Raw genomic sequence first — 26,362 nt, forward strand, 5'->3', positions numbered from 1 at the left:
GGCGAAAGACGACGATCTGCATTTTTTTTTCCAAAAAGATACGATGAAAATAAGAAAAAGGTATCCCCATTCTCCCCTACCTAAATATTTTTTGGGTAAATAATGTTAGAAAACATTGTCATCAAAATCATAATTTTTAGCAACGCAAATAAACAGTTTAAGACGTTATCTACAATCAGTTTTTACAAAAAAAAAAACAATAAATTGAAGTTTTGTGGTTTCGTAAACCGTTTTTACCTTTTCATTTTTTTATATCTAACTCAATAAAACCAAACAAGTCATATAATTTCATCCATGACGACATCACTAAGGGATTTAATCCAATATTAAGTATGTAGTTGCCAATAAATCGCCCCGGCGAGGCATCGCGATCGCGATACTAGAGGTATTCTTGATTCGGCTTGTGCACTATAATTTGCACTTGTTTTGGAGATCGGTTTCAATCTATCACCCGGCGAATCGAAAGAATGCAAATGCTCCATTGCGTTCTCCATCGGTCTCATCGCGGCGCTACATCAACCAAATTGATGATGATGATGATGATCATGATGAGATCATGGTGGTTGATGCAGTTGGTCGTGCGACACTTTGAAGCAGTGCTACATTCCTTCTAAAATGTTTACTATGAAGCGGTTCTTGGAACGTGTAACTACATCATAGAAACTTAGAGACGGTTCTTAGCGACCGGAGAAGAAGATCTTCTCGAGCAATGAACGTCGCACGACCCGATCAAGATCATTGATGGCGCGGCGGTGTAAAAGTTGGAGGGTTCGCGATCTTCACGGCTCATCATCGAGGCACCATCATGATGATCATTAGAATCGTCATTACCCGACGATCGTCGTTAGAACTGTTTTGCGGAGGGCTTCAGAGGATGGCAAATGTTGCTTGTCAGTTGTTAAGTATAAAATCGCAAACTCATCTTTTCCCAGCATTAGTCGCTTCGATCATCTCATCCTCAAAACAACTTCCCCCCAAAAAACAGAGCTATTTAAAGGCTGGGAATTCCCTTCGAAGAGTTCAAATTTCAATTTTGGCAATCAATAGAAGCAATTTATTCCCGGATTTGAAGATCCTGGATCAGGTCAAACGCGTGATCCCTCGTAGTCGACAATGATGAGAAAAACGGTACGCATTGTGATTGAAGATTAACCGTTCGGTTCGGTTCTCGAGTTGATCCCTAACGAATTCCATTCTTTTCGGTTGATTTCCTTTCCTCGTACACAGATCCTATGGTTTGCCCTGGTGGGTTGCGCATTCGCAGCTCGTCTGGACAATCTGTACGGGGCACCTGCTCCAGCTGGGGCTAGCCGAGGTGGTGGAGGTGATGGAAGTTTCTTGAGCACTCCCCATCAGCAGGGTCAGTTTGGCGGGTCACCTGCCAATCAGTATCTGCCCCCTCAGGTTGGCCAGGCTAGCAATCAGGGAGGATACCAATCGGTGCTTCCTCTGGGTGGTTCTCCCTCAGGACCTCAAGCCCCAGGACAGTTCGGATTCAATCCTCAACCTCAGCAAACTTCCCTCCCTAAGCCTCCGGGCATCTATGGAGGACAATCTTCGGGACAATCCGGAAGTTTCCAGCCGGCCACCTTCCAGCAAGGATCTTACCAACCATCGGGATCCGGATTCCAGCAACCACGAACCACTCCAATCCCGATCCTACGCTACGAGAACATCAACAACGGTGATGGAAGCTATCGTTTCGAGTGAGTAACTAGCTTGTGAATCCGTGTTTGGGGTAACCGCAAAATCAAGCGGACACGTGAGGTGAAAAGATGACGACAAGCGACTCTTTAATTAAAGCTACTGTTCGGGATCGGAGTCAGCTTGAAAATGTGCTAAATAAAAACTGTAGAAAATTGCTGGAGGAAAAATTACGAAACATTGTGATTATCGGTGATGGACTAGTGCAGTGCAGAGACTGTTATTATCAACAAGATTTGAACGAAAGTGTTGCAAAGTGTTTGGCAAAGCTGTATACCCTACGATCAAAGTTGATTGTAGTTGTTTTAACTTTGGGAGATCGTGAACACAGAAAATTTATGAAGTGCAAAGTACAACCTGAGGAGAAACGTGCTCGATAAGTCAACTTTCAAAGGCAGCGAATCATTATTCAATTACACTGCCAAATTGACTCCACAATGTACTAGACGCTAGCATCACACCTAGACTCACTCATTTTTTTTATTTGTATAGATTTTAAATTGTCAGTTTTCTTTAAATAAGAGTGAAAAAGGAAAACTCATTAAATCATGACAAATATTGCATCCTAAGACCGCATTTCGATAAGAGTTAAGATAAAAAAAAGTTATTAAGTTTCGAAAATGAGATAACATTTTTTAAGATGGTATTCATCACTGTTAATGAGGAGTCAAAGTGTTCGGCCGCCCCATTTCGATTTGCCATTCCGGCAAATAATGACCGATTTCAACCAGTTTTGTTGCGTCAGATTGCAAAATCTATAGATTTTTCAAATATTTGGTAGTGGATTATATTCACATGATGGTTCAGGTACAACTGTGGGAGAGAGCAAGGAATTCTGTGTTTTTGTGAAAAAAATTCAGAATTTCTGTGATTTTGCCGAAAATTTCTGGTTTTCTGTGATGGAAAAAGCACAAATTTCTTTGGAAAGTCATGAAAAATTGAGTCTTTTTTACATTTTACTTGAGGAAAATCAGTTAACATTACCAATCTTATTATGTTTTTCCAAAACAAAGTTAAAAATCCAAAATTTATGTTGACATAAAAATTATAATTTTGGAAAAAATGTACAAAATTTAAAAAATCTGTGAAATTTGTGACATCTGTGAATATTTTCAAAATTCTATGTTTAGTGAATCGGAATCTGAGATGAAAATTTGCTCAAAATCTGTGAAATTATAGATTTTTCTGTGATTTCGCAAACCTTGGGGGAGAGTTGGATTATTAATCCACTTTTCCTGTTTTCTTTATATCTTCCAGGGCAAATCCACCATCCAAAACCCAATGTTTTTCGCTGAAAATCACAGAAGCTTAGTTTTATGATCATACACGACTTTTGTCCAACGGAATACTTTTTCGCCGACAAAAAAATTTAGGCTTTTTTTAAATTGCATAACCACAGGGGCTAGGAACCTAACTTTCGGTTGTAGTTTTTACACACTTCAACCTGTTTCATAGCTATATTTTTGTTAAAATTTTGTATTAATTAGACCCTAAAGTACTGAGAAGAAAAGCCGTATTCAAAGAAATCGGTTCAAAGTGTTTGATGAAAACTAGTGTTTAATGTTCCTCCCGAAGAAAATGTCTCAAAATCCCTTACAAACTTCAAGTTCGTTAAGCGACCCCTTCTCGTGGTCCGATCTAGCCCAAATTTATTATGAGATTTTGTACTAGACCTAGGATCAATTTAAGTCTGCCGCCAATAACTTTTCACATCTTTTGAATTTCCCATACAAATTTGGGTCACTCTACTGTACACGACGTGAATAAAGTTTCTTCTTGCTACAAGCTGCAGTAACTAGGCTTTGAAAAACAGAAATTTTCTCGGGTTCATGGAAAATTAGGGATTTCGAAATTTTGGATAGCTCCAAGTTCTTTTTTGAATGGTTGTAAACATAAGAATTACGTTTGTATTGAGCTTTCGAAGTCTAGATTTGAATATTTCATTGCAGTTTTATAGAAAATTTAAATTTCAAATTTTCTACACACTTATCAGTACTTATACTCGGTATAATTGAAAACAAATTTAAATTTCAAATTTTCCTTGCATTTCATTCTTCATAGACAACAAGGTATCTCTTCAAGTTTCACTTTTGGAACTGGTCCAGGGAAATAGAAAGAAATGGCTCATGAGGAGGTATTCGTGACCATTTTTTTCTATGACAGTTTTGCTCAAACAATGCATAGTTAAAAAAAATATTTGTAAAGACTTTTTGATTATCAATTTCAAAGTTATATTACAGTAATAGTTTTTCGTGTTAAAGTAGAAACTATTGAAAATACATCCTAAAATATTTCAAATAATAATCAGGATTTGTGTAAAGAATTCTTTAGTTAAAAAAAGGTAACTTAGTTTCAGCGCTCTTGAATTAAATTTTAAAATTTACATTAAAATCTGATGAACTTAGCTTAAGATTGCCAGAAGTTCTCCCACACGTAATCCGAGCTATTTTTTTTTAACTTGGCAAAATTCAGACATCCTATTATCAAATTTTCAAACCAAAACCCGGCAATATCCGGCAAAAATCAAGAAAAAAAAAACATTTGAAACATTATTTTTTCATCAAAAAATATAACCAGATTTTGAATCGAATTTTAGACTCCCAAAAATTGTTTATGTTTATTTTTACAAACCTAGCTTGGAAAATTTCATTTTTGGGCAACAGAATTCATAATTATAATGATGCAATTTGAATTTTTTGTTTAATTTTCCGAAAACATGTAAATGAATCTGGACAACATCTGTATAATTTTCATCAAAATTTGAGCAACCGGGCCGGACCGGGCTGAAACTTTCCAATTTTTCTTTTAAATTTCCGGACAAGTCCGGGTAAAACCAAGTAATCAGCCTAATTTTGCTTATTTGATTTGAACTTACAATAATTTTTTTAAGACAGCCTTCAATTTCAAAAAAACAAGTTTTCAAAAGTAAAGGTAAAAGATCAAAATTTTGTGCTTCAAATTTAATCTATGAAAACTCGAGCTTAATTAAAGATTTTAGTTTGAAAATTGGTTCTTGAAAAAACTGCAAAATTCATGATGTTGAACAGTACGACAAAACATATGGAATTCATCATCAATTACTTTTCATTGAAAATCAATTCCAGTCATGGCCGTAGGAACGGGGGGGGTTTTGGGGGTTAAACCCCCCCCATGAGGATCCAAAACGGCAAGCGAGGTATTCTACTCTACACTCAAAATTTTAAATTCAGAACCAATTTATGATAATAGAGTAAGGCCAATCAAGAGTAACAATCTAGACTATAAACTTATTGCAAAACCTCAAAAACTCATCTCAATTCCAACATTCTGCTACACTTTATCAAATTTTTCTCACTTGTTCATCGAAATTCATGTCTGAATATTAAATTTTGAATTAAATTAAACCCATTTTGAAGGTTCTGATTCCATAACTCCCAAAACCAAAATTTTATTCCTTTTTTCGTATTTCCGATTCTGTATCAAGTTCGGGATTCTTGATATTCAGTTCAAATAATCATAAGAAATTAGAATTTAAAAACTTCTTCAAAATCTTGATTCAGATTTGGTGAATTTCATATCAAATTTGAATCATGTTTTTCGAGATCATCGAGATCGAGTTTTCAAACCTAATTTTTATACAAAATTCTAAAATTTAAAGCTTCGAAATGGCAATCCAAAATTGAAAAGTCAAATTCTGATCTTTGTATATTCATATTTTAATTCAAATTCACAATACAGATTAACAAAAAATAATTTGAACAGTGAATTAAGATTAAATCTGAACTACAGAATTTTATTAATAGATTCATGAATGAGGGCTCTAAAACTTGGCTCATAAAATTCTGATCTGGAATAAGATTCGGAATCGTAATTTTTGTACATTTTAGAAATCGTAATCTTTGTACATTTCAGAAATCGTTTGGAGATTTGGCTACAGATTCAAAGCGTAATTTTTTAATTCAGATTCAGAATACAGATTCAAAATTGAAAAAAAAATCAGGCTTGTTGAGGAATTCAAGAGATCACGATTTTAACACATTGCGGATCAAATACAAGATATCTCGTTTAATCGCTTGCCAACAGTGTGCTATACTTCGAAGTATTTATAACTCAAATGGACTGAATTTAAGTGTTAAACTTTATTCAACAAAATTGAACACAACTTTTGCGGCAACTTGAAAAAACTAAATTTGAAAAATTTTGTCCAGAGGTTTCTGAGATATAAAATGCCGAATTTCGGTGTTTCTCGTCATATATTTTTTCGGTCCTTTACGTGTTAAGATTTCATGTCAATTCAATTACCAGATTGAAATTTTTTAAACAAAATTAGTTTGTGAACACAATTCAGCTGAAAATCACAAATAAAAAGTAGATTTCGAGTCTTCTTCATCTAAAAAATCTGAACAAAATTCTATATTTTCTCAACAAGCTTAACAAGCGAACAAGCGAAAAACAAGAGATATTTCGAATTTGATCCGTAATGTGTTAATATTACTGTTTTTTCAAAGCCAAATTTTATATTAAAACCATTCATTTGGTTCAAGTTTGCATTAAGGATGCCGAAAAAAAATTCTGTGTTTTTGAGAAAAAAGAATTTGACTTTCTGTGATTTTACCCAAAAATTCGGTGATGGTTTTCTGTGATGCTATTGCCTTTAATTTCATTGGAAGTTCATGATATTTAAATGAGGTCTTTTCAACATTTTAGTTAGGAAAAATTAATTAACATTACCAACTTTATCATACTTTTCAAATTTAAAGGAAGAAATCTAAATTTTATATCGGCCAAAAAAATTTTTATTTTTTAAATCCATTCAAAATTCAAAATTCTGTGAAATCTGTGAATATTTCAAAATTCTGCTCAAAATTCTGTGAAACTACAGATTTTTCTGTAATTTCGGCAACCTTGGTTTGCATCAAGAAATTTGCTCCGAACATCGGATAATTTTTAAATTTACTTTTATCCATTAAAGATTCAAATTTATTGAATTTGCAAAACAGTTTGATAGATTAGGCTTGTTTGATACGAGTCAAGAATAAGTTTTTTTTAAGAAATGGAAGACTCACCTAGGAAAAGCTTATTTTATGCCCAAATCAACTAAGTTTGACCTACCAAACTCTTAAAAAAATTCAAAGATTTTAACCATCGATGATACCAAATTTAGATTACCTTTTGGGTTAGGGTCCAATTTTCTAAAGTTACGATTTAATTACGAAAAATTCTAATGTTTAAGTACTTAAAAATTGATATTCATATATGTAGTTACAAACACAACTTGTTTTAAATTTTTTGTACTCGTGCATTGTTGGTCAAAACATCATAGGTAAAAAATCAGTCACCAAAACCCCCCCCATGAGTCGGTTGTTCCTACGGCCCTGATTCCAGTGTATGGTTTTTTTAAAATGAGTTTTTCATAAGACAAAACATGCAAAATAAACTTAAATTCTACTTAATTTTTGTTATTTTCAATTGAATTGTGCAAACAAATTAACTTTGGTTAAATTTTAAAATCGAACTAACAATCTGAATTCTAAGCCTGCGATCTCTTGCAATTTACATTCCTTACCAAAATAGTTATCGTGATGATGATTTTATTTTGATTGTGGAACTCATTTATGAGCTGAATCTTTTTTTTTTTTGTACTTTTTATTTGACTAGGGATTAACCTTCTGTTTTGACCCTCCAAAAGTTTTGTTTTTACACTTTAGATTTCAGTAAAAAGTGGTACGAACTGAATTTGAATCTGAATTTCGAACCTGAATTTCAAATTTAAATTTCCAATCTGTTCCGGGATTTCAATACGTTTTCTGAAATGTGAATAAAAACGGTTACTGAATTTAAAAATATGAGCCAAGTATTAAAATCAGTTTGGAGTAAGGTTGCAGAACTTTTTTAGCATGTACGCGGGCCGGAAAATTACAGGCTATTTTATCTAAAAACCTGGCAAAATCTGGGCATTTGATTTCAAACTGTCGCTGAAAATCCGGGCAATTTTTGGGTAAATTTGGTCAAAACCCAGCAGTTACTCAACACACATCAAGAAAAAAATGATTTTTTTTTCATCAGTACTTTTAGCCTTTTAAAAACTTTTCCTGATTATTTTTATAAAACTTGCTCAAAAAATTTCGATTTGGCCGCATGGATCAAACATCTTACAACACAATTTGTTTTTTTTATTCAAATAAAGTGAATAAATCCGGGCGTTTTTCAATAAGAATCGGTCAACCGGGCCGGATCGGACGTTTGTAAAATTTTGTGTTGAATATCCGGGCAAACCCGGATTAAACCGGACAATCCGACAACCTTAGTTTCTAAACTAACTCTAGCCCTCAATCATGAATCCATAATTATAATTTGGATGTTATGGGTTTCAATGATTATTCTTTATTCCAATTATGTATATCTAATACCACTTGCAAATCTAAATTTAAAAAAAATCGAATGATAAATCTATAACGTCTTTTTAGAGCTTTGTTATGTTTGAATTTTGTATAAGATTTCGAAGTTTTCTTTAATTTAATATTCGGAAAAATATCAACTAAATGTAAAAAATGCGTATGAGTGCCGAAAATCATAAATCAAATTTTGAAGGAAATGTAATACCAAATTTAAACAACGATTTTTTAACGCAGCTTTTCATTTCAAATTTGAATGATGATTCGAACCGAAAATCAAGAACGTTATGCTGAATACATAATCCGAAATATGAAAACACAAATAAATACAATTTCGATTTTGGTTCTAAGGAACCTGAATCTCTGAAATGAGATAAATTTAGTATTCAGAAATGAATTACTATCAATAAGTGATAAAAAATTTTAAAAACTGTAGAATTTATTCTGTCGAAAACACAGATTGTTTTTTGGCAACTTTGGTTAGTGGTCCTGAATAAATGTCCTCCTATCAGTAAGATCATGAACGATGCCATCTTTGGAGAAGTGTTCTATCTCTTTTATATAGGTAACATTTAAAGCTTTTATAGCTCATAAATAATAAGGTTTTGATGGTGTGTTTTAGGATCCCAACAACACTGACAGATAGAAGAAAAAAAAACAACAAATTATGCGTTTATTCAAGGTTATTTATGCAAGTTTAGAAGCAAATCAATGCACATTTTCCGCTTCGCAGATATTTATCTGTTTCATTCCAACCTAGATTTTGCACTAACTCTTTCAGGATACATGATCGCTGAGGAATATTTTTTCCCTTAGAAATTTTTCCCACATGAAACAGTTTCATTGAAAAAAAAACAATTCCAATATGTCAATCGTTAGAGTATAACATGAACTTCATAATGCCATATTTTCAAAGCAACAGTCAATTTTCAATTTTTTTATGAATTTTTTTTCCAAAATTTATGTTATGGGTTCAATTGGTCTCTAGAGTATAACATGATACAGTTTTCTTCTGAATAGATCTTTATTATTGCTAAGCAGGAAATTACTAATATTTGTACAATAGCTTATATTCATTAAGTGATTACCTGACAAGAAGGACTTTATTATTGTTTTTCTTCAAAAATTAAAAAAAAATCGCCTTTATGTATGCAAAGACTATTGGGTAGAAGACAAATTTTTATAATTCACTTTGGTTGACACTTACAAACTGTGCAATGAGCACTGATATGACCGAAAATAGTCAATGAACCTTTTATCTTTGGTTTTTGATTATTTTTTTTGCCCAGGGTTAGGGTTCCTTGAATAAAGTTATCAAGCCTTCTTTAGTGAAGGATCAAGTCTCCTTTATCTTAAAAATATTATAATTGATTTCGTCTCCCGAAAATGCATCTATTTAGTTCATTCATGGATTCATGTATAGTTCTAACTCTTGAAGCATAAAAGCTTAAAATTACACGCTATCAGGAAATGCAAAAGACGGCGAATTGCTAGATTTTCCCAAAAAGATAGGATGAAAATAAAAAAAGGGGATCAAATATCCCCATTCTCACCTACTGTTTATATTCTGGAAAATGTAAACGATGGCGCATAAATTCAGGGGTAAACTCTATATCTTTCATTAATATTATCATAATAATATTCTTCATAAGGATTTGGACGATATTTGAGAAATTCATACAAGGTTGGTGGAAAAATGATCAGCATTACCACTGATTTTCTGGTTTTTTAAAATCTCAAGATTTTGATTTGATTTGGACCATGTCAATGCTCTTCAATTTCAATACAAACAAATGCTTGGATAGAGCTCCCATTTCAATTTATATTTCTGGCATGACGTCCTATGAAACATCTTAAGAATTCACAGAAAACTGCTGCAAAAGTTATCAAAAAAATGTTTGTATTTCACATATAGAATATGTTGTCCAGTCTACAAATATTCTACATGGAAAGAAGTTGCGACCAGTTTATGTCAGTTTTTGTATTTTTTTCGCCAGAAAACCGTTTGTTTAAATTTTGTTTCTTACGACGGACGTAACGAAAGCTCACGCGAGATTTGTTAACATGAATAATTTGTTTTATTGTAAAAGTCTCATAAGATTCATTTTAAGATTGAGAACATCTCAAAGTCAGAGAATTAGAATTTGAATTTGAAATGATTCCATTTGATTGCAGATAAGAGTCATGGGGTTATTATTTTAGCAAATTTCCCAAAAGGAAATCCGTTGCCCTTTTTTATAAAGTTAACTCAAAAGCTACAAACTTCGCCGCGCTGCCAAAATAGTAAGTTTCCATCAAGTAGCTTCTCGACACAACCCCTTTGAAAGGCTAGGTTGCTATCGAAAAAATTGATCAACAAGAACATTTATGTGATTCTTATGTTTAAAAGTTAATTTTGTTTATGAAAATCCTTTTAAAGCTGTTTTGTTAATTTTCATCAAATACGAAAATAGGAAAACAACATAGTTAAATTTCAAAAACTTGAAAGATATAATAACAAACGAAATATCTATAAATTGGCAAACCTAGCATTTTTTTGTCTTTATCAGTGACACTTCACATTTATGAGGCTATTCGTGTTCAATCCAAGCATAACAGATAACTATTGTGGGATTTATTGCATACTTAAAGGCGTTTATCGCGATCACTGTACACTGCAACTAAAAGATGCCTTTATGAAAACAGGATATTTTAGAAAGTTGTTTTATTTTCGTGATTCTTGTATAAAATATGGTACACATACTTCATAAACAGGTAGAAACTAGACCGTTTATTATCTGGAAAGATGTCTTTCAACTAAAAAGAGTAATTGAAAAAAATATTAAAAAGAAGAGTACGCCCATTTTTCTATCGAAAAAGAGTACATGTACTCTTAAAAGAATACGCATGGTATCCCTAGCTTAAGATTCGTTTACATGGAATGTACTGCAAGAATCAAGGAATATGTATTTAAAATTCATAGATATATTTTTTAGAACTTTCAGTACATATCTGGCGACTTTTGAATAAAAAATTTTGTTATCCTCGTAGCGGTCTAATGTACGTATATAAGGGGAGAATGAGGATACTTGATCCCTGGGGATACTTGATTCTTTAGCTGTATCTCGAAACTGGAATGTCTTACAAAGATCAAATGTTCTAGAAAAATGTGCCAAAATGAGCAAAATAACAATGCTTGTAGTTTAAATTTTTTTAGCAAAATAATTGTTTGAGTAATTGAACTTTGTTTGAAAAATTTCACAAAATGTAACTTGAAGATCTTTTTTCATCACTTTAAAATGTTCCTTACATGGGAAAATTATAAAAAAAAAATATTTATTCCAATGTATCAATCGTTCGAGCGTAAAATGAACCTCATAATGCCATATTTTCAAAGCAAAGGAAAACTCTCAACTTTTTTCAGAAAAAGTTTTCTAAAATGTTAATTATGGGTACAATTGATCCCCTAGAGTTGGGTACAATTGATCCCCCTGCCACACGGCATATTCTTCTTCTGAATTGATCGTTATGATCGCTGATTACGAAATTACTAATATTTATCCAAAAACTAATATTTATCAAACAATTGTCTGAAGAAAACAGCAAAAATAATTAATTTTCTCTTAATTATAAAAAATAGCGCCTTTAAGTATGCAATGTTATTAGCGTTGAGACAAAGTTATAGAATTTTCTTCTTATGTCTGCTATAAATTGTGAAATGAGAACAAACATGACCAAAATAGTAAATTAACATTCTATCTTGGGGTTTTGTTCGATTTTTTTACAAGGATTAGGGCTTCCTGAAAAAAAGATCAAGTCTCCTTCAATAGGGGATCAAGTCTCCCCTAACTTCAGAAAAATCGCATTTTTTTACTCCCACGAAAATGCTTCTAGTTCATCAACGGGTTCAAGTATCGTTTTAATTTTTGGAGCATAGAAACTTGAAGTTACAAGCTGTCAGAAAATGTCAAAGACGGCGAGTTGCTAAATTTTTCCAAAAAGATATGGTGAAAATAAGAAAAGGGGATCAAGTATCCCCACTCTCCCCTACGGTTTTAATCTATTAAATCAGATCGTGCATATTTTCCATCACCTATACTAACATTCTAGAAACGCGTCTTAGCGCTTCATAAATTTTGGGGATTTATTTGAATCCTATTAACTTCAACTCAGGAACGTTTTAAAAATCCATATGCGTCATCATTTGGTATAAAAAAACGTCAGACCAACGAAAGCTAACGGCACTCGCTTAACGCTAAAAATTCAACCTATTTGCCTTGAAATGGGAAAAAATCAATTCTTCGTTTTAGAAAAATACAATAATGTTGCAAACTCGGGCCTCGACTGATTTAGAAAAATTAATCATACATATAAGAATTAAAATCAGTCTATTTAACAGCAGTGTTAAGTCAGCTGATAGATTCTATTTGAAATTACTCAAACAGCAAGATTTAAACTGAATGTTATTCAAATATTTGTAAGAGTTCAGTTACGAATATTTCACTGCAGTGTCAACAGATGACGTGATGCAAATGACTAAAAGCGGATTTAGAGAAGGATGCAGCAGTAATTAAACGTTAATCACTATAATATCGAGAGGAAAAACTAAAGCACGTGCTGTTGAACACACCTCCTCAAATCAGCATAAAATATTACTCTCTAGAGTAGAGTCGTGCCAAAGCTCTAGCCTTCGGCTAACTTCTAACGATGACCTGCGGCTGACGGATTGTCACCGAGTTAGTTGATGATCGGTCCATCTATTTTTATAAAATCTAATATTTCTGTAAATATTTAACTTTATTAACGACAAATAAACAATAGGAAAAAACCGTTACTAGAAAAATCATCCATACACGGTTCAATTCCCCAGATGACCTCGACCTAGACCAATGCATCATCTCACGGCTTGGCAGTCACCTGGCCCATCATCTTTCATAAACAATCATCTAGATAAAAACCAGAAAAGTGGATTGAAGAGAGAAGCCGTAAAAACGCCGCGCGCTTATTAATTGCAAATTCTTCGCTCAACTGACTCGCTTGGCTTGGCGATCCGATCCTATGAGATGTAGAAAAATCTGAAAAAAAGATTTCCATATCTCTCCTCCCCACACTAATTGATGACCCCTTCAACTTTTAGCGGCGGGCGCGCGCGTCTTGCGAGATGCATATTAAATATGAATGACGAAGAAGAACAATAAAGCTGCACTCTGGCAGTCGCAAATCTTGATCGCGGGATCATTAGTTAACTAATTTGTACTAATTTTAATTTGAACTAATCTGTGCATCGTGTGTCTTTATTTTCTGTTTCTGTTTCTGTTTTGTTTTGTTTATCTGCTTCCCGGTCTTGTCTCTGTCGTCTGTCTGTCTGTCTTTATCAATCAAGCTATGCCACCGGTAATGGAATTCAGCACCGCGAGGAAGGCTACAACCGTAAGATAGGACCGGAGCTCGGCGAGCAGATCGTCAATGGCGGATACTCGTACACTGGCCCTGATGGTAAGGTCTACAGCGTCCAGTACAAGGCCGATGCCGGAGGATTCCAGCCCGTGGGAGATCATCTGCCAACTCCTCCGCCACTGCCCCAGGAACTGCAAGAGTGAGTACCTGTTCATTCTATATATACTAAGTAGCGGAAGCTTTGATTGATAGATCGTCCACAATTAGATGATCAGATGAACGTAATGTTTCTTCAAACAATGAAGGTGAAACTTGACAAAACTGAAGCTTGTTTTCCGATGATTATCGCAATTCAGATCGAACCGGCTTACCTAATATGGAATGTTTGTTTGTTCACTTCGATGTTGAAGGATTTCTTCAATGTGGTTCCGGGAATAAGATCATATTTTTATGTTCCTGTTTTGTTTTGTTGTGTTTGAAGTGTCTCAAGTTTACAAATTTGTTATGATAAGATTGAAAACTAGAAACCGTTGCGTTGAAAAAAGGAATAAAATTGTGTGAATCAGGGCGCTCTCTTCCAAGTTTGACAAGCTGGAAATTTTCTCCCGGTTGATATTTTTTCTTGAAATTATCACACAAACTAGTTCATATACTGGAGAAAATTATATATTTATTTACATAAAAAATGAAATTTGAGGTTGTTTCACAAAATTCTCTGTAGCTTTGACAATTTTCAGTGAAAAAAATGGAATTTAATCAAATGAAAATTTAATAAAAATGTTTGATCTAGAATATGGGTGGTAAAATATGACCCGCTGCTGTCTTTTTGTGGACCGCGAAGCTTTTTATGAAATTAACATGTGCTCAGAATTGATTGTTTTAATTGGTTCATATCGTTTGAAAAAAAAAATATTTACCTGAATCTTATCCACTTCATTCGAATAGAAAGTCGGAGGAATATCCTAGATTAGTTAAAAGTAACTGTTTGAATAAAGGATCAATAATTTTAATTCCAAACAAAAATTTTAAATTTTCAGAACTGTACAATAGGGTGTCCCAAAATTGCATAACTTCTGGGAATCTGGGGGCTCACCCTCCAAATGGTAGATTAGGATGTGCAGAACAAACTTTTGTATGGAGCCGACTAAAAAAAATCATGTTTAGAGGTTCCGCAAGCGCGATCTTTAAAAAAAGTCCACTTTCAAAAGATATGATTTTAAATAAATTCTGGGTCCAAAATTTTTCATAAAATTAACATATTTTATATTTTTTTAATTTTGTTTGAGTTAAAAACTACAAGTAAAAAATACAAATTGAACCGAATTTGTATCAAAATGTAAAACTAGCAAGCTATTTTTAAGAAAAAAAAAATTTTTGGTCAAAAAATTTTGAATTTAACTGACCATAATGTGTACCAATCGTAAAATATTTTTGATACCAATGCCATCAAAAGATGCGGATTTTTGTGCACTTAAACTTTGCTGAACAAAACATGTGGTTTGTATCACCGTGTGAACAGCTATTCGCGATTTAATGCTTAACAAAAATCACAATTTAGGATATTTTTTATTTAATTTATCAAATTTGTCTTAATAAATACCTACTTTAAAATCAAAATACTTGCAAAAAAAGACTTTGATGGTTTAAAGGAGTCATCAGAAGGCCATATGCCGAATTTGAGCAGAATCGGACAACAGGGAGGGGTTGCACTGAAACTCAAGTGTGAAAGGGATTCTGAGACTTAGTGTTCTTAATAAACATAAAAAACTGGTTTTTCATCATACATTTTTGTCTTTACCAATCGATTGCTTGATTATGAAGCTTTTATTAAAATTTCAATTAAGACTAATATTTCACCTGAAGACTGCAACTCGATTGGACTTAAAACAAAAAAGTTATGGCTGTTCCAAGATTGTATTTTTGTGGCAAATTGTCGTTTAACACACAATGAGTAGGGGAGAATGAGGATACTTGATCCCTGGGGATACTTGATTCCTTAGCTATATCTCGAAACTGGAATGTCTTACAAAGATCAAATGTTCTAGAAAAATGTGTCAAAATGAGCAAAATAACAATGCTTGTAGTTTAAAAAATTTAACAAAATAATTGTTTGAGTAATTGAACTTTGTTTGAAAAATTTCACAAAATGTAACTTGAAGATCTTTTTTCATCACTTTAAAATGTTCCTTACATGGGAAAATTATGAAAAAAAAATTTGTTCCAATGTATCAATCGTTCGAGCGTAAAATGAACTTCATAATGCCATATTTTCAAAGCAATGGAAAACTCTCAACTTTTTTCAGAAAAAGTTTTCTAAAATGTTGATTATGGGTATAATTGATCCCCTAGAGTTGGGTACAATTGATCCCCCTTCCAAAAGGCATATTCTTCTTCTGAATTGATCGTTATGATTGCTGATCACGAAATTACTAATATTTATCCAAATACTAATATTTATCAAACAATTTCCTGAAGAAAAGAGCAAAAATAATTAATTTTCTATTAATTATAAAAAAAGCGCCTTTAAGTATGCAATGTTATTAGCGTTGAGAAAAAGTTATAGAATTTTCTTCTTATGTCTGCTATAAATTGTGAAATGAGAACAAACATGACCAAAATAGTCAATTAACATGCTATCTTGGGGTTTTGTTTGATTTTTATACAAGGATTAGGGCTTCCTGAATAAAAGATCAAGTCTCTTTCGATAGGGGATCAAGTCTCCCCTAACTTCAGAAAAATCGCAATTTTTTTACTCCCACGAAAATGCTTCTAGTTCATCAACGGGTTCAACTATCGTTCTAATTTTTGGAGCATAGAAACTTGAAGTTACAAGCTGTCAGAAAATGTTAAAGACGGCGAATTGCTAGTTTTTTCCAAAAAGATATGGTGAAAATAAGAAAAGGGGATCAAGTATCCCCACTCTCCCCTACTTTTTACTCATTGCGTTTTACAGGACAATTTTTAACAAAAATACAATCTTTGAACAGCCATAACTTTTTTGTTTTAAGTCCAATCGAGTTGCAGTCTTCAGATGAAATGTTAGTCTTAATTGAAATTTTAATAAAAGCTTCATAATCAAGCAATCGATTGGTAAAGACAAAAATGTATGATGAAAAACCAGTTTTTTATATTTATTTAGAACACTATGTCTCAGAATCCCTTTCACACTTGAGTTTCAGTGCAACCCCTCCCTGTTTTCCGATTCTGCTCAAATTGGGCATATGGCCTTCTGATGACTCCTTTAAACCATCAAAGTCTTTTTTTGCAAGTATTTTGATTTTAAAGTAGGTATTTATTAAGACAAATTTGATAAATTAAATAAAAAATATCCTAAATTGTGATTTTTGTTAAGCATTAAATCGCGAATAGCTGTTCACACGGTGATACAAACCACATGTTTTGTTCAGCAAAGTTTAAGTGCACAAAAATCCACATCTTTTGATGGCATTGGTATCAAAAATATTTTACGATTGGTACACATTTTGGGCAATTGAATTCAAAATTTTTTGACCAACAAATTTTTTTCTCTTAAAAATAGCTTGCTAGTTTTACATTTTGATACAAATTCGGTTCAATTTGTATTTTTTACTTGTAGTTTTTAACTCAAACAAAATTAAAAAAATATAAAATATATAAATTTTATGAAAAATTTTGGACCCAGAATTTATTTAAAATCATATCTTTTGAAAGTGGACTTTTTTTAAAGATCGCGCTTGCGGAACCTCTAAACATGATTTTTTTTAGTCGGCTCCATACAAAAGTTTGTTCTGCACATCCTAATCTACCATTTGGAGGGTGAGCCCCCAGATTCCCAGAAGTTATGCAATTTTGGGACACCCTACTGTACAATATACACATCCACAGGGGAACAGCATTGATTCTTAATGACTAAAATGGTAAAAGAAATCTCATAGAAAAGCAATATTCGGGTTTTTGTAACTACTTTTCCATCAAAATATCAACTAATTGCGTTGTTTTTAAAGTAAAATATGATCTTGAGCGGAACTATCTTTGATCTTGAGCAGAACTACTAGCTTCCACTAGGTGCGCTGCCTTATGCCTTATGTCTCACAAGCAGTTTTTACCCCTGAATGTATGCAGTTGCTTAGTATTTTTCTTATTATATCAGTTTTAGGGACAAAAAGATGTAAAATTAGGTTTGAATAGAACCAATATCACTTTAATTGGTGCTACAGCGTACCAAGTCAGGCACACAAAAAGTTTAATTATTTGGGGTGCAAGATATGTTTTTTTGATTCTTTCTTTCAGAAGGAAGACGACAAGAACTTCCTCCTTCTTTTATATATATTTTTTTTTGGTATAATTCGAGAACTTATGAAGCCAATAAATGTAGAGTCATAATTTCAGAATTACAATCAATCTTCATCGATTACTATTCGAACTTTAAGAAGCATTTGAAGAGGTTAACAACCTGATGTTGAAATTACAATGGAAAATAATATATGATCAAACAAAAATTAAACTAATGTTAACACAAGTTTAATCAATTCTACAAAGTGTAGCAAGGCGCACCAGGCAGGGGTGTCATATGCTCACACAATGAGCTCAATGTGCAGTTTTTCCATAGCACATTGAGAGAGAAAAACCGAGCACTGCCTGAGCTAGCTGTCCATCAATGTGCCACATCGAAGCAAATCACTGAGCTACGCAGTGGTAGCCCTCTTCACATTGAGCTGCACAATGTGTACCAGTATACCACCACAACGCTGAATTCAACAAACGAAAGCGAACTCGTCCTCAATAAACAAGCAACAGCAACAACACAGCCGAAATTTGGGCGGGCTCGGTCTGTCGGTCTGCCGGCTGCCGAACACCGTTGCCACAAAAAAAAATCTGTATCATAAATGAGTCTGATCTTCGTCCATACATGTACCAATTTAATAGAACTGAATACACTGATGGTACTGATTTTCGTGGCATCGCTGGTCGGCAGTCGGCAAGCCGAGCCCGACCGACTTTTGTTTGTGTTGTTGCTGTTGCTTGTTTATGAGTTATTTTCTTCCTTGCAAGCAGCCGGTGTGTCTTCGTGCCGGACTGGACGAACGATGATGATTCTTTCGATGAGAAGAAAAAATAAAACGAAGAAGTGTGCTTGGCAAATTACTACAGCCAGAGTTCACATTGAGCAGCACATTGAGCAGAGTGAATCAGCTCATTGTGTTTTTCATCATTGTGAGAAACCTTTCAGAAAATTCGATTATCGGCGCGCAGTAAGAGAGCGAGCAGTAGATATTCTATCGCCGTGCGCGCAGTTTAGAAAGCTTGCGTTCACATTGTGCTTTTAGAACACATTGTGCTGTTTTGAGGAGTATAACACCCCTGGCACCAGGTCAGCAATTGGTGGCCTGGTATTGAAACCCTATCCGATTCCCTTGTTTTTGATGTTTACACGAATCTCTGTCAAAGAACACAGAATTTTGAAATATTCACAGATTTCACAGATTTTTGAATTTTAAATGGATTTCCAACATTAAATTTTTGTCAATATAAAATTTAGATTTCTTACTTTGAATTATAAAAATTTGAAAATTTTTTATAATGCAAACTGTTTTTCCCAACTTAAATATAAAAAAAGACCCAATCTATCATGAATTTTCAATGAAATTAAAGGAAGTAGCATCACAGAAATTCATCACAAATGTTTTGGATAAAATCACAATTTTTTTTCTCAAAAATACTTTGATTTAGAGCAGGGGTGAGCAACCTTTTGAAGCAACGGGCCAAATTCAATTTGAAATATTTTCAGCGGGCCGCACTCAAAATAATGTTTATTAATATTAAGCAAAGCTGTATCTCAATATTACAACAACAAATTTTTTACGATAAAAAGGGAAATTAAAACAAATTCATCTTTTTAAAGAAAACACGGTTTTTTTTTAAAATAAGGGTAAATAGTATGATCAGAAATTGAACAAGTAGGTATGTAACTGCATAACAAAATCTTGATCAATATTTAGTAGTTTGAATTTTTTAATCCATTTGATTTTTTTTATTGATCTTTCTTACAAACAAAAACATTGTGCTTTTTTTATTAGAAACGAAAATTCTAACCTGTTTCGAACTATAGAAACCCCTTTAACTTTCTATGGCTCGAAAAAGGTTTGAACCCTTTATTGAGAAAATCTTTTTTAACCAAACTTATGTTACAATTCGTCATCATTTCAGTTAAAAACGGAAATATTGAGCTAAACACAGCGAAAACTTTTAGTGAAAAAAATATTTTTTTGTAACCGTCCAACGTTGAATCGTTTATCAATAGGTTGACTCAAAATCTTTCTTCTGTGCCCATTTTCGAAAAGCTTTTTCACAATTCAAATTCTGTTTTCGATGGATATATTTTTTTTTCTACTAACGATGAAAAACCGTTCCGTGTAAGATCATAACATTGCTGCATTTTATTAAAATCACAGAACAATATATAATTCCACAGATTTTTAAACAAACTTTGTCAATGCTACAGTTCACATTCTTGATTCTAGAATTTATTTACAGATTTTATGGATATTCATGAATTTAATTTAGATGCCACTTAGATAGGCTTTTAGAGCTGATTCATCGTGTGACTATGGTAATATCGATTGAACATTTTCAAGAAAACAGACGAAGTTTATTAATGTTCGGCATGATTTTTCTATGAAATTTCTGAAACTAGCACCACAGATAATCGTCACAAAATTTTTGAGTCAAATCACAGAATTACAAATATTGTTTTTGAATTTTTGTCAAGTATTCAGAATTTTTGTCGCAGATATTGATACTTATACATGTTGATAAGAAATTCGAAATCGTTCTCCCAGACTGTGTTATTCAAAAATTCAACAAGAATGTCCCTTAAATATGGCTTTATTTTAATTTTCACGGTATTTGAATGCTTACAGTACGAGCAACTTTTCCAAATTAGATGATATTATTCAATTTTGAAAAAAAAATCTGCTGAGCATATGCATCATGAAAGCGATTTTTTGATAACTCTCCCGATCCTGTTTCATGGATTTGAATTGGAAAGTGGTAGTTAAATAATTAGAAAAAAAATGTAATTTGGACAAAAAAAACAATATTATGCTTCGCTAATAAGTAAGATAGCATGGTTTTTGACTAATACATACTGAATATCTTTTTTTAATTGGTATGAAACAGTATTTAAGGATGATTTACAAGCTATTGTAAAAAAAAGTTATATAAATTCAATTTGAGAAAAGCTTCGCGGGCCGACAAGCATGTCTCGAGGGCCACATGCGGCCCGCGGGCCGCTGGTTGCTCATCCCTGATTTAGAGCAATTTACAGCTTTTGTTTTGCAAAATCTATAATCTTAGGCATACTTTTATATTACTGACTTTGTCAAAAAATCATTGAATTGAATTTTTGAGATAAAAAAAATTAAAATTTGAGTAAAGTGAATCGATTTTGTCAAAATAAGATACCGCGATTCAAAGTGAAAATTTAATAAATTTTTTGAAGTACCGTCAAACGGGGCAACATGCAAAAGCAGGGTTAGATGCAACATTTGTATACCACAACACTCATTCAATTTTTATTTTAATATACTGTAATAAAGTAATCATCGAATGATAACAAATTGATGATGACATAGTTTTTAACATCGTAAAAGAGTTTTTAAATGTTCATGATTCTCATAAAAAATTTAAAAAATCGAAAAATAGCTGTACAAATTTTTGCATTTTTCGATGCCGTAAAAAACTTTACCTAGTATGACGGATTGGCTTAATGATATCACCTACAAACTTCATATTGCTTTCATTATCCTATACCAACACTGTTGTAGTAAAAATATTTTTCGGACAATCACCAATTTTATTTTTATAAATATTTTTATAATTCACTTACCAGTCTGGGGCAAAAGGCAACAAAATGAAAATGAACTAAACCCCATAAATCTCGATACTATATGCTGGGATATGATTGTTTTGTATAATGTGTTTGTAAAGACTCAAATTTCATCCATCCTAAAATTTATTTCCATGATTTAAGCTAATAGAATATTTGTAGTATTTTTTTACCCCTAAATGTATGCAGCAAATTAACACTTTTTCCTTAAAAACATTTTTGATAGAAAAATGTAAAATTTAATTCGAACAAAAAAAAACTGCAATTGGTGCTTTATGCGTTATGACATCACAAATGTATCAAAACTATAAATTTTCAAACGTTTGCATTTGATTTTTCATTAATGGCAGAGTTTGTTGCAACTTACCCCTTTTTCTTAGAAGGGTGAAAATCGCATGTTTTTGAAAAATTAAAAATAACTGGTAAAACCAATAATTTTTCAGACTACGTCAATTTGGTGTCCCATCAACCTTAAAACTTTTGATGTACAAGAGGAATGATTATCTCTAGGCATTAAGATTTATGAAGCCATTGAAGTTGAAAAACGTTGCATGTTGTCGCAGTTGACGGTAAGAAATAAATTTGAACGGATATTTTGCGAACTGTTTTGGAAGTCTTATTTTCTGTTATATACGTAAAAATTTTAATTTTGGAACTTGAAAATCTTTAAAGATGGAATTTAATTGAAGTTTTCACAGTTAAACAACGAATAGGAATGAAAGCTATTAAAGATTGACAAGATTGTATTTTAGTTCTGCTCAAGATCAGTATTCTGTCTTCAGTAAAACAGCTCTAGAGTTATTAGAATTTACTCAAAAATATTCTACAAATCATCATTACAAAGCAGAAACCAAGATCTACCCGCTGAACTAAAAAAAATGTTCGGATATAACCCCAATCAATACCGTCATATCAATTGTTACGAGTTGCGTCGAATTGAGCCATTTAGTTCCGCTCAAGATCATTTACCCTAGCTGATTTTAGAAGATTGTGGAGTCCTGCATATAATTCATTTGACAGATTTCATTCATAACTTCTAGATTTAGTGATATAACGTGAGAAAAATGTAAAATTTATCAGTTTTGAATAAAATCGATCTTAGATAACTAAAAGATAAATGAAAACTGAAACCTGATTTTGAATCTGTTTATTATCCTTTATTCAAACAAGGATACAGATCTTGCTTAGTTTTAAAATATCTGTTTTTTCGAAGACCCACAAACAAACACCTCCTCTGATAAAATGATAGCATTTAGAAGCAAATGGGTTGTTTTATATGAAAGGTTAACTTTTTTCCTTTGAATAAATAGAGTTTATAATTTTTTTATGGTCATTCTATGGCAATGTTTGGATATTTAAAACAAAATGGACATTTGCTACGAGAAAGCCTGCATAGAACAAATGGCTAAAACCCCTATGAAATGAATAAGTTTAAATTAAAAAAAAAGAACAAAGAAACAGTGGGAGAACCTAAGGAATTGCATGAAGGTAAAATTTCATTTGTTTTGAGTCCATAAAATATTGAGAAAAGTTTATAATTTTTGCCCCTAAATATATGCAGTAACATTGTCATTCTTTTGAGTATTTTGTTTTTGAAAGAAAACGTCGGAAAATTCAATTGTGTCCAAACAAAAAATTACTGTTATTGATGTTTTTAGCTTTCTGTGCTAAATAGCATCAAAACATGAAATCTGGTTTTGTAACAAACATTTAGTTATAGCCACAAATGTCGTTTGAATATTCTGCCGTCAATGATCATGCTTAATACTCCTTATCTCAGTAACAATTTTAAAACTTTTTAATGTTACAAAAAAAGTAACCCCTTCCAAAATATTCGAAAATGAAAAAAAAAAGAAGTTATCAATGGTCCCCCAGTTTACGGTACAGAGATGCATGCATGAGTTATGCATGTTTTTGGACTTCTCTTCGACATTGCTGATTGCTGATTGTTTTTAAACACATTCAAAAGTTTATTGATCTGAGCCTTAATATTTAGAAGTTTATTGATCTGAGCCTTAAATCCATGTTATTTTGTTACCTGTGCCTGTAGTGTGGTTGAGTAGGTTGGAAAACCTTTATCATTGCTCATTTTTTAGATAGACAACCAAATAATGGCCATTCCAGCGTTTCGTCACATCATTTGGAAAAACTTTTTTTTTTTAGATTTTCGTAATGAGTTTTGAGTGTTTCAATTTAACCAGACAAACGCCGTTCTCTGCTCAAGTTAACTTTTAAATTGAAATCAATTAAAGTTTTCTTCGTGCAGTAGTTTACTTTATAAAGCCTTTTTCCTCCTTTGTGTCACATCAGGTGACTATTCAGCTTTTTCAAAATTCTGAATGGTATCGAAGATTTCTACTCTGTTTAACAACGGGTTTTTTGAAAAAACTGCACCACGATTAGAGTTTAAAAAAATACATTATGATGGTTTGAAAATCACCTTCAATTCTAAGTGTTAACTCATCAGTATGCAATAAGTGTAACACGAAAATTTGCGACTTGGAGACGCAACAAAAATACGAATACGTGAAACGAACGGACAAATAAATCCACAACACAGTTTTCGTTGCGTCAAATCATTTCATTTACCCCGTTGTAACTTCTTTTTTTCTTGACCGATTTTAATTCTGTTAAAAGCATTGAACGTGGCTTCAAAAGTTTGATGAGAGTGCGTTGTAAAACTTCAATTAAAAAATCCCTAATTTCCGTCGCGTCACATCTTTAAAATATATCTATTTTCACCCTCTATAAATAAAAAATACTGGAATATTGATCCTTGACATTCTTAAAAGCAGTTGGCATTTGCAATGTTTTTGAGTACAGAATGAAATTTTTTTTATTTAAATGTTTCAGTTCATTGCTGTTATTAAAAAATTAACTTATTGAATTGAATTCAGCTCCTATTCCAAATGCTCCTCGCTCTTTTCACCACCTTAGAATTTTCTTCTGATCTTCTATCCGTCTTTCATTTCAACTCTTTAACCCTCACCCATAAAGCCGCAATTCAATTTTATAAAACAAAATTCGCGGTGATTTCTCTTCTTAAATAATTGAATTAAAAAATGACTTCAAAAACTATTTAAATGACTTAAATAGTTTTGAAACTCATTTTTTCAACACAAAACAAAGCTGAATAATTGAAATCGAGTAAACTGAAACGAAAATGAAAAATAAATATTGACTTCATGGTGGACAGGCGCGTGGTATGGTTCAAATAGACATGTTTTTTTTGGCTAGAATACTATATAATTGAAGGTTAGTCATTGTTATTCTTCTGTTCATTTACTGAAATGTAGATGTTTTCCTCTTCTTGGGATTTTAACACTTTCGCGTTATTCATCCCTGCCTTATTAAAGTTATTTAGGTGTGCAAAATTTTGCCGTTTTGCGGCCTGTGGTTTTTTGTTTCTGTGATATTGTATTCCGAATCTATCTGACAGATAACCGCCCTTAAATTTACATTAACCCATCTTATTCGTAAAACTTGTTATTGATTCGAATCTTTCCTTCCCAGAGCTTATAACCTGCACGCAAAACTGTACGCCGAAGCCGCCGCTCGGCCGAAGAATCCCGCCTTCCAGGGACCTCAACAGAGCTACCAGCCCCAGCAACAGCAACCAGGTCAGCAGTACGGAGCCCCCCAACAGTATCGGCCATCAGCCCCAGCCCAACAGTACGGAGCACCCCAGGGTCAGTTCTCGCAGCAGCCACAGTATCAAAACACCGGCAGCACCCAGCAGCAAATTCAAGGTTTCCAATCTGCCCCCGCCAATCAGTATCTACCCCCCACAAGCCGGCAGCAAAGCTTCAATCCGAACTCTGGCTACCGGTATTAGACCAACTAAACACCCCCCAAAAACCACCCTCTGCCAACAAACGAAAACTTATCCCTCGCCATTTTCCACCCCCAACTCTTTGAAAAAAAAAATCACCAAGTCCGTACATAAACTCAACTCTCGAGGTGACCGTGCCGCAAATTGGAACATTCGGAACGGATTCCAACAATGGATAGCCAATTTACGACCCTTAGCGAGCAGCATTTTGTGATCGATAATGGAGAGATGATGATGATGATGCGTTATCGGTTGGGCGATAAATCACCACGAACATCACGCGGCTATACGTAGGATCGCGGTGATGAAGACTTACTAATAAAAGCCACCCACAACAGTTCACCACAGCCAGTCCAAGAAACTGCAACAATACAATGCATAAATAACGCATAAACCAAAACCAAACATAAACAACCTAACCTCAAAAGAATAACAAACGTTTAAAGGGAAAAAATGAAGAGTTTAGAAAAAAAACACAATAGATAATGAGAAAAAGCAGAAGAGCGAAAAAGCGCATCCCTTGTCTACATGAGTGTGTACTAGAAATTGATTGCATCCCTTCGGAAAAAGTCGGTTGCAGCCTTGATGGGGGGAGGGTTCTAGAAGTGGATCCACCACCTGTTAGTTGCTACCTCTCCACCGATGGCCACTAAAGATGGTTGCCATCGATTGGATGAAGATAGTGACTAGTGCTGATGATGAAGATGGCCAGATTCGATTAGGATTGAACAGAAGCAGCAGCAGCAACAACAGAAAGAGAAAAAAAAAACTAACAAGCAAGTGTAGCTTTAATTTACGTTGATCGCCGAACAATGGAGCCACACCTTGTAAATACACGCAGCACCTGAAAAAAAGCATACCTATAGAGTCCCAACATGATGCAAGATCGATAATAAACGAAAGACAAAATATGAAATAATCTGTTTTTTTTCTTCAGTTCAAAGAAAACTATGTTGATTAGGGGGAGGAGAATGTTGAAAACAAGGGGTTTAAAGAGGTAGGGGAAAGGTTTCCTAAATGGGCCTATCGGGTTAAATGACCCTACGGCTGTTTGATGAAATGGCTGACAAGACAGCTTATCTGACCAATGCATTTTGAGGGTGATATGCTCAAAACATAAGGCAAGAAAGAATTTTATAAATTTACAAACTCAAAAAAATTAAAAAAATCATACAAGGTTTTGATACATCCTGATGTAATATTTCGACT

General features: G+C 33.2%; 2 protein-coding genes across 2 annotated transcripts in view; one reads left to right on the forward strand and one right to left on the reverse strand.

The window, feature by feature from the left end:
* The window catches only part of LOC129749668 (uncharacterized), a 666,246-nt gene that overhangs the window by 535,241 nt on the left and 104,643 nt on the right, over window positions 1–26,362 (reverse strand). The window lies entirely within an intron of this gene.
* Window positions 950–26,072, forward strand: LOC129749669 (pupal cuticle protein 36a-like). The gene is made up of 4 exons (XM_055744705.1): window positions 950–1,128; window positions 1,228–1,706; window positions 13,441–13,653; window positions 24,835–26,072. The coding sequence occupies exons 1-4, from the start codon at window positions 1,114–1,116 to the stop codon at window positions 25,154–25,156; spliced, it is 1,029 nt and encodes a 342-aa protein (XP_055600680.1). The 5' UTR covers window positions 950–1,113; the 3' UTR covers window positions 25,157–26,072.

This window comes from Uranotaenia lowii, chromosome 2 (assembly GCF_029784155.1).
Source record: "Uranotaenia lowii strain MFRU-FL chromosome 2, ASM2978415v1, whole genome shotgun sequence".
NCBI classification, from domain to species: Eukaryota; Metazoa; Arthropoda; class Insecta; order Diptera; family Culicidae; genus Uranotaenia; species Uranotaenia lowii.

Coding starts and splice junctions, on each gene's coding strand:
- LOC129749669 (XM_055744705.1), top strand. Junction 1,707..13,440: donor GATGGAAGCTATCGTTTCGA/GTGAGTAACTAG, acceptor TTATCAATCAAG/CTATGCCACCGGTAATGGAA. Junction 13,654..24,834: donor CTGCCCCAGGAACTGCAAGA/GTGAGTACCTGT, acceptor TTTCCTTCCCAG/AGCTTATAACCTGCACGCAA.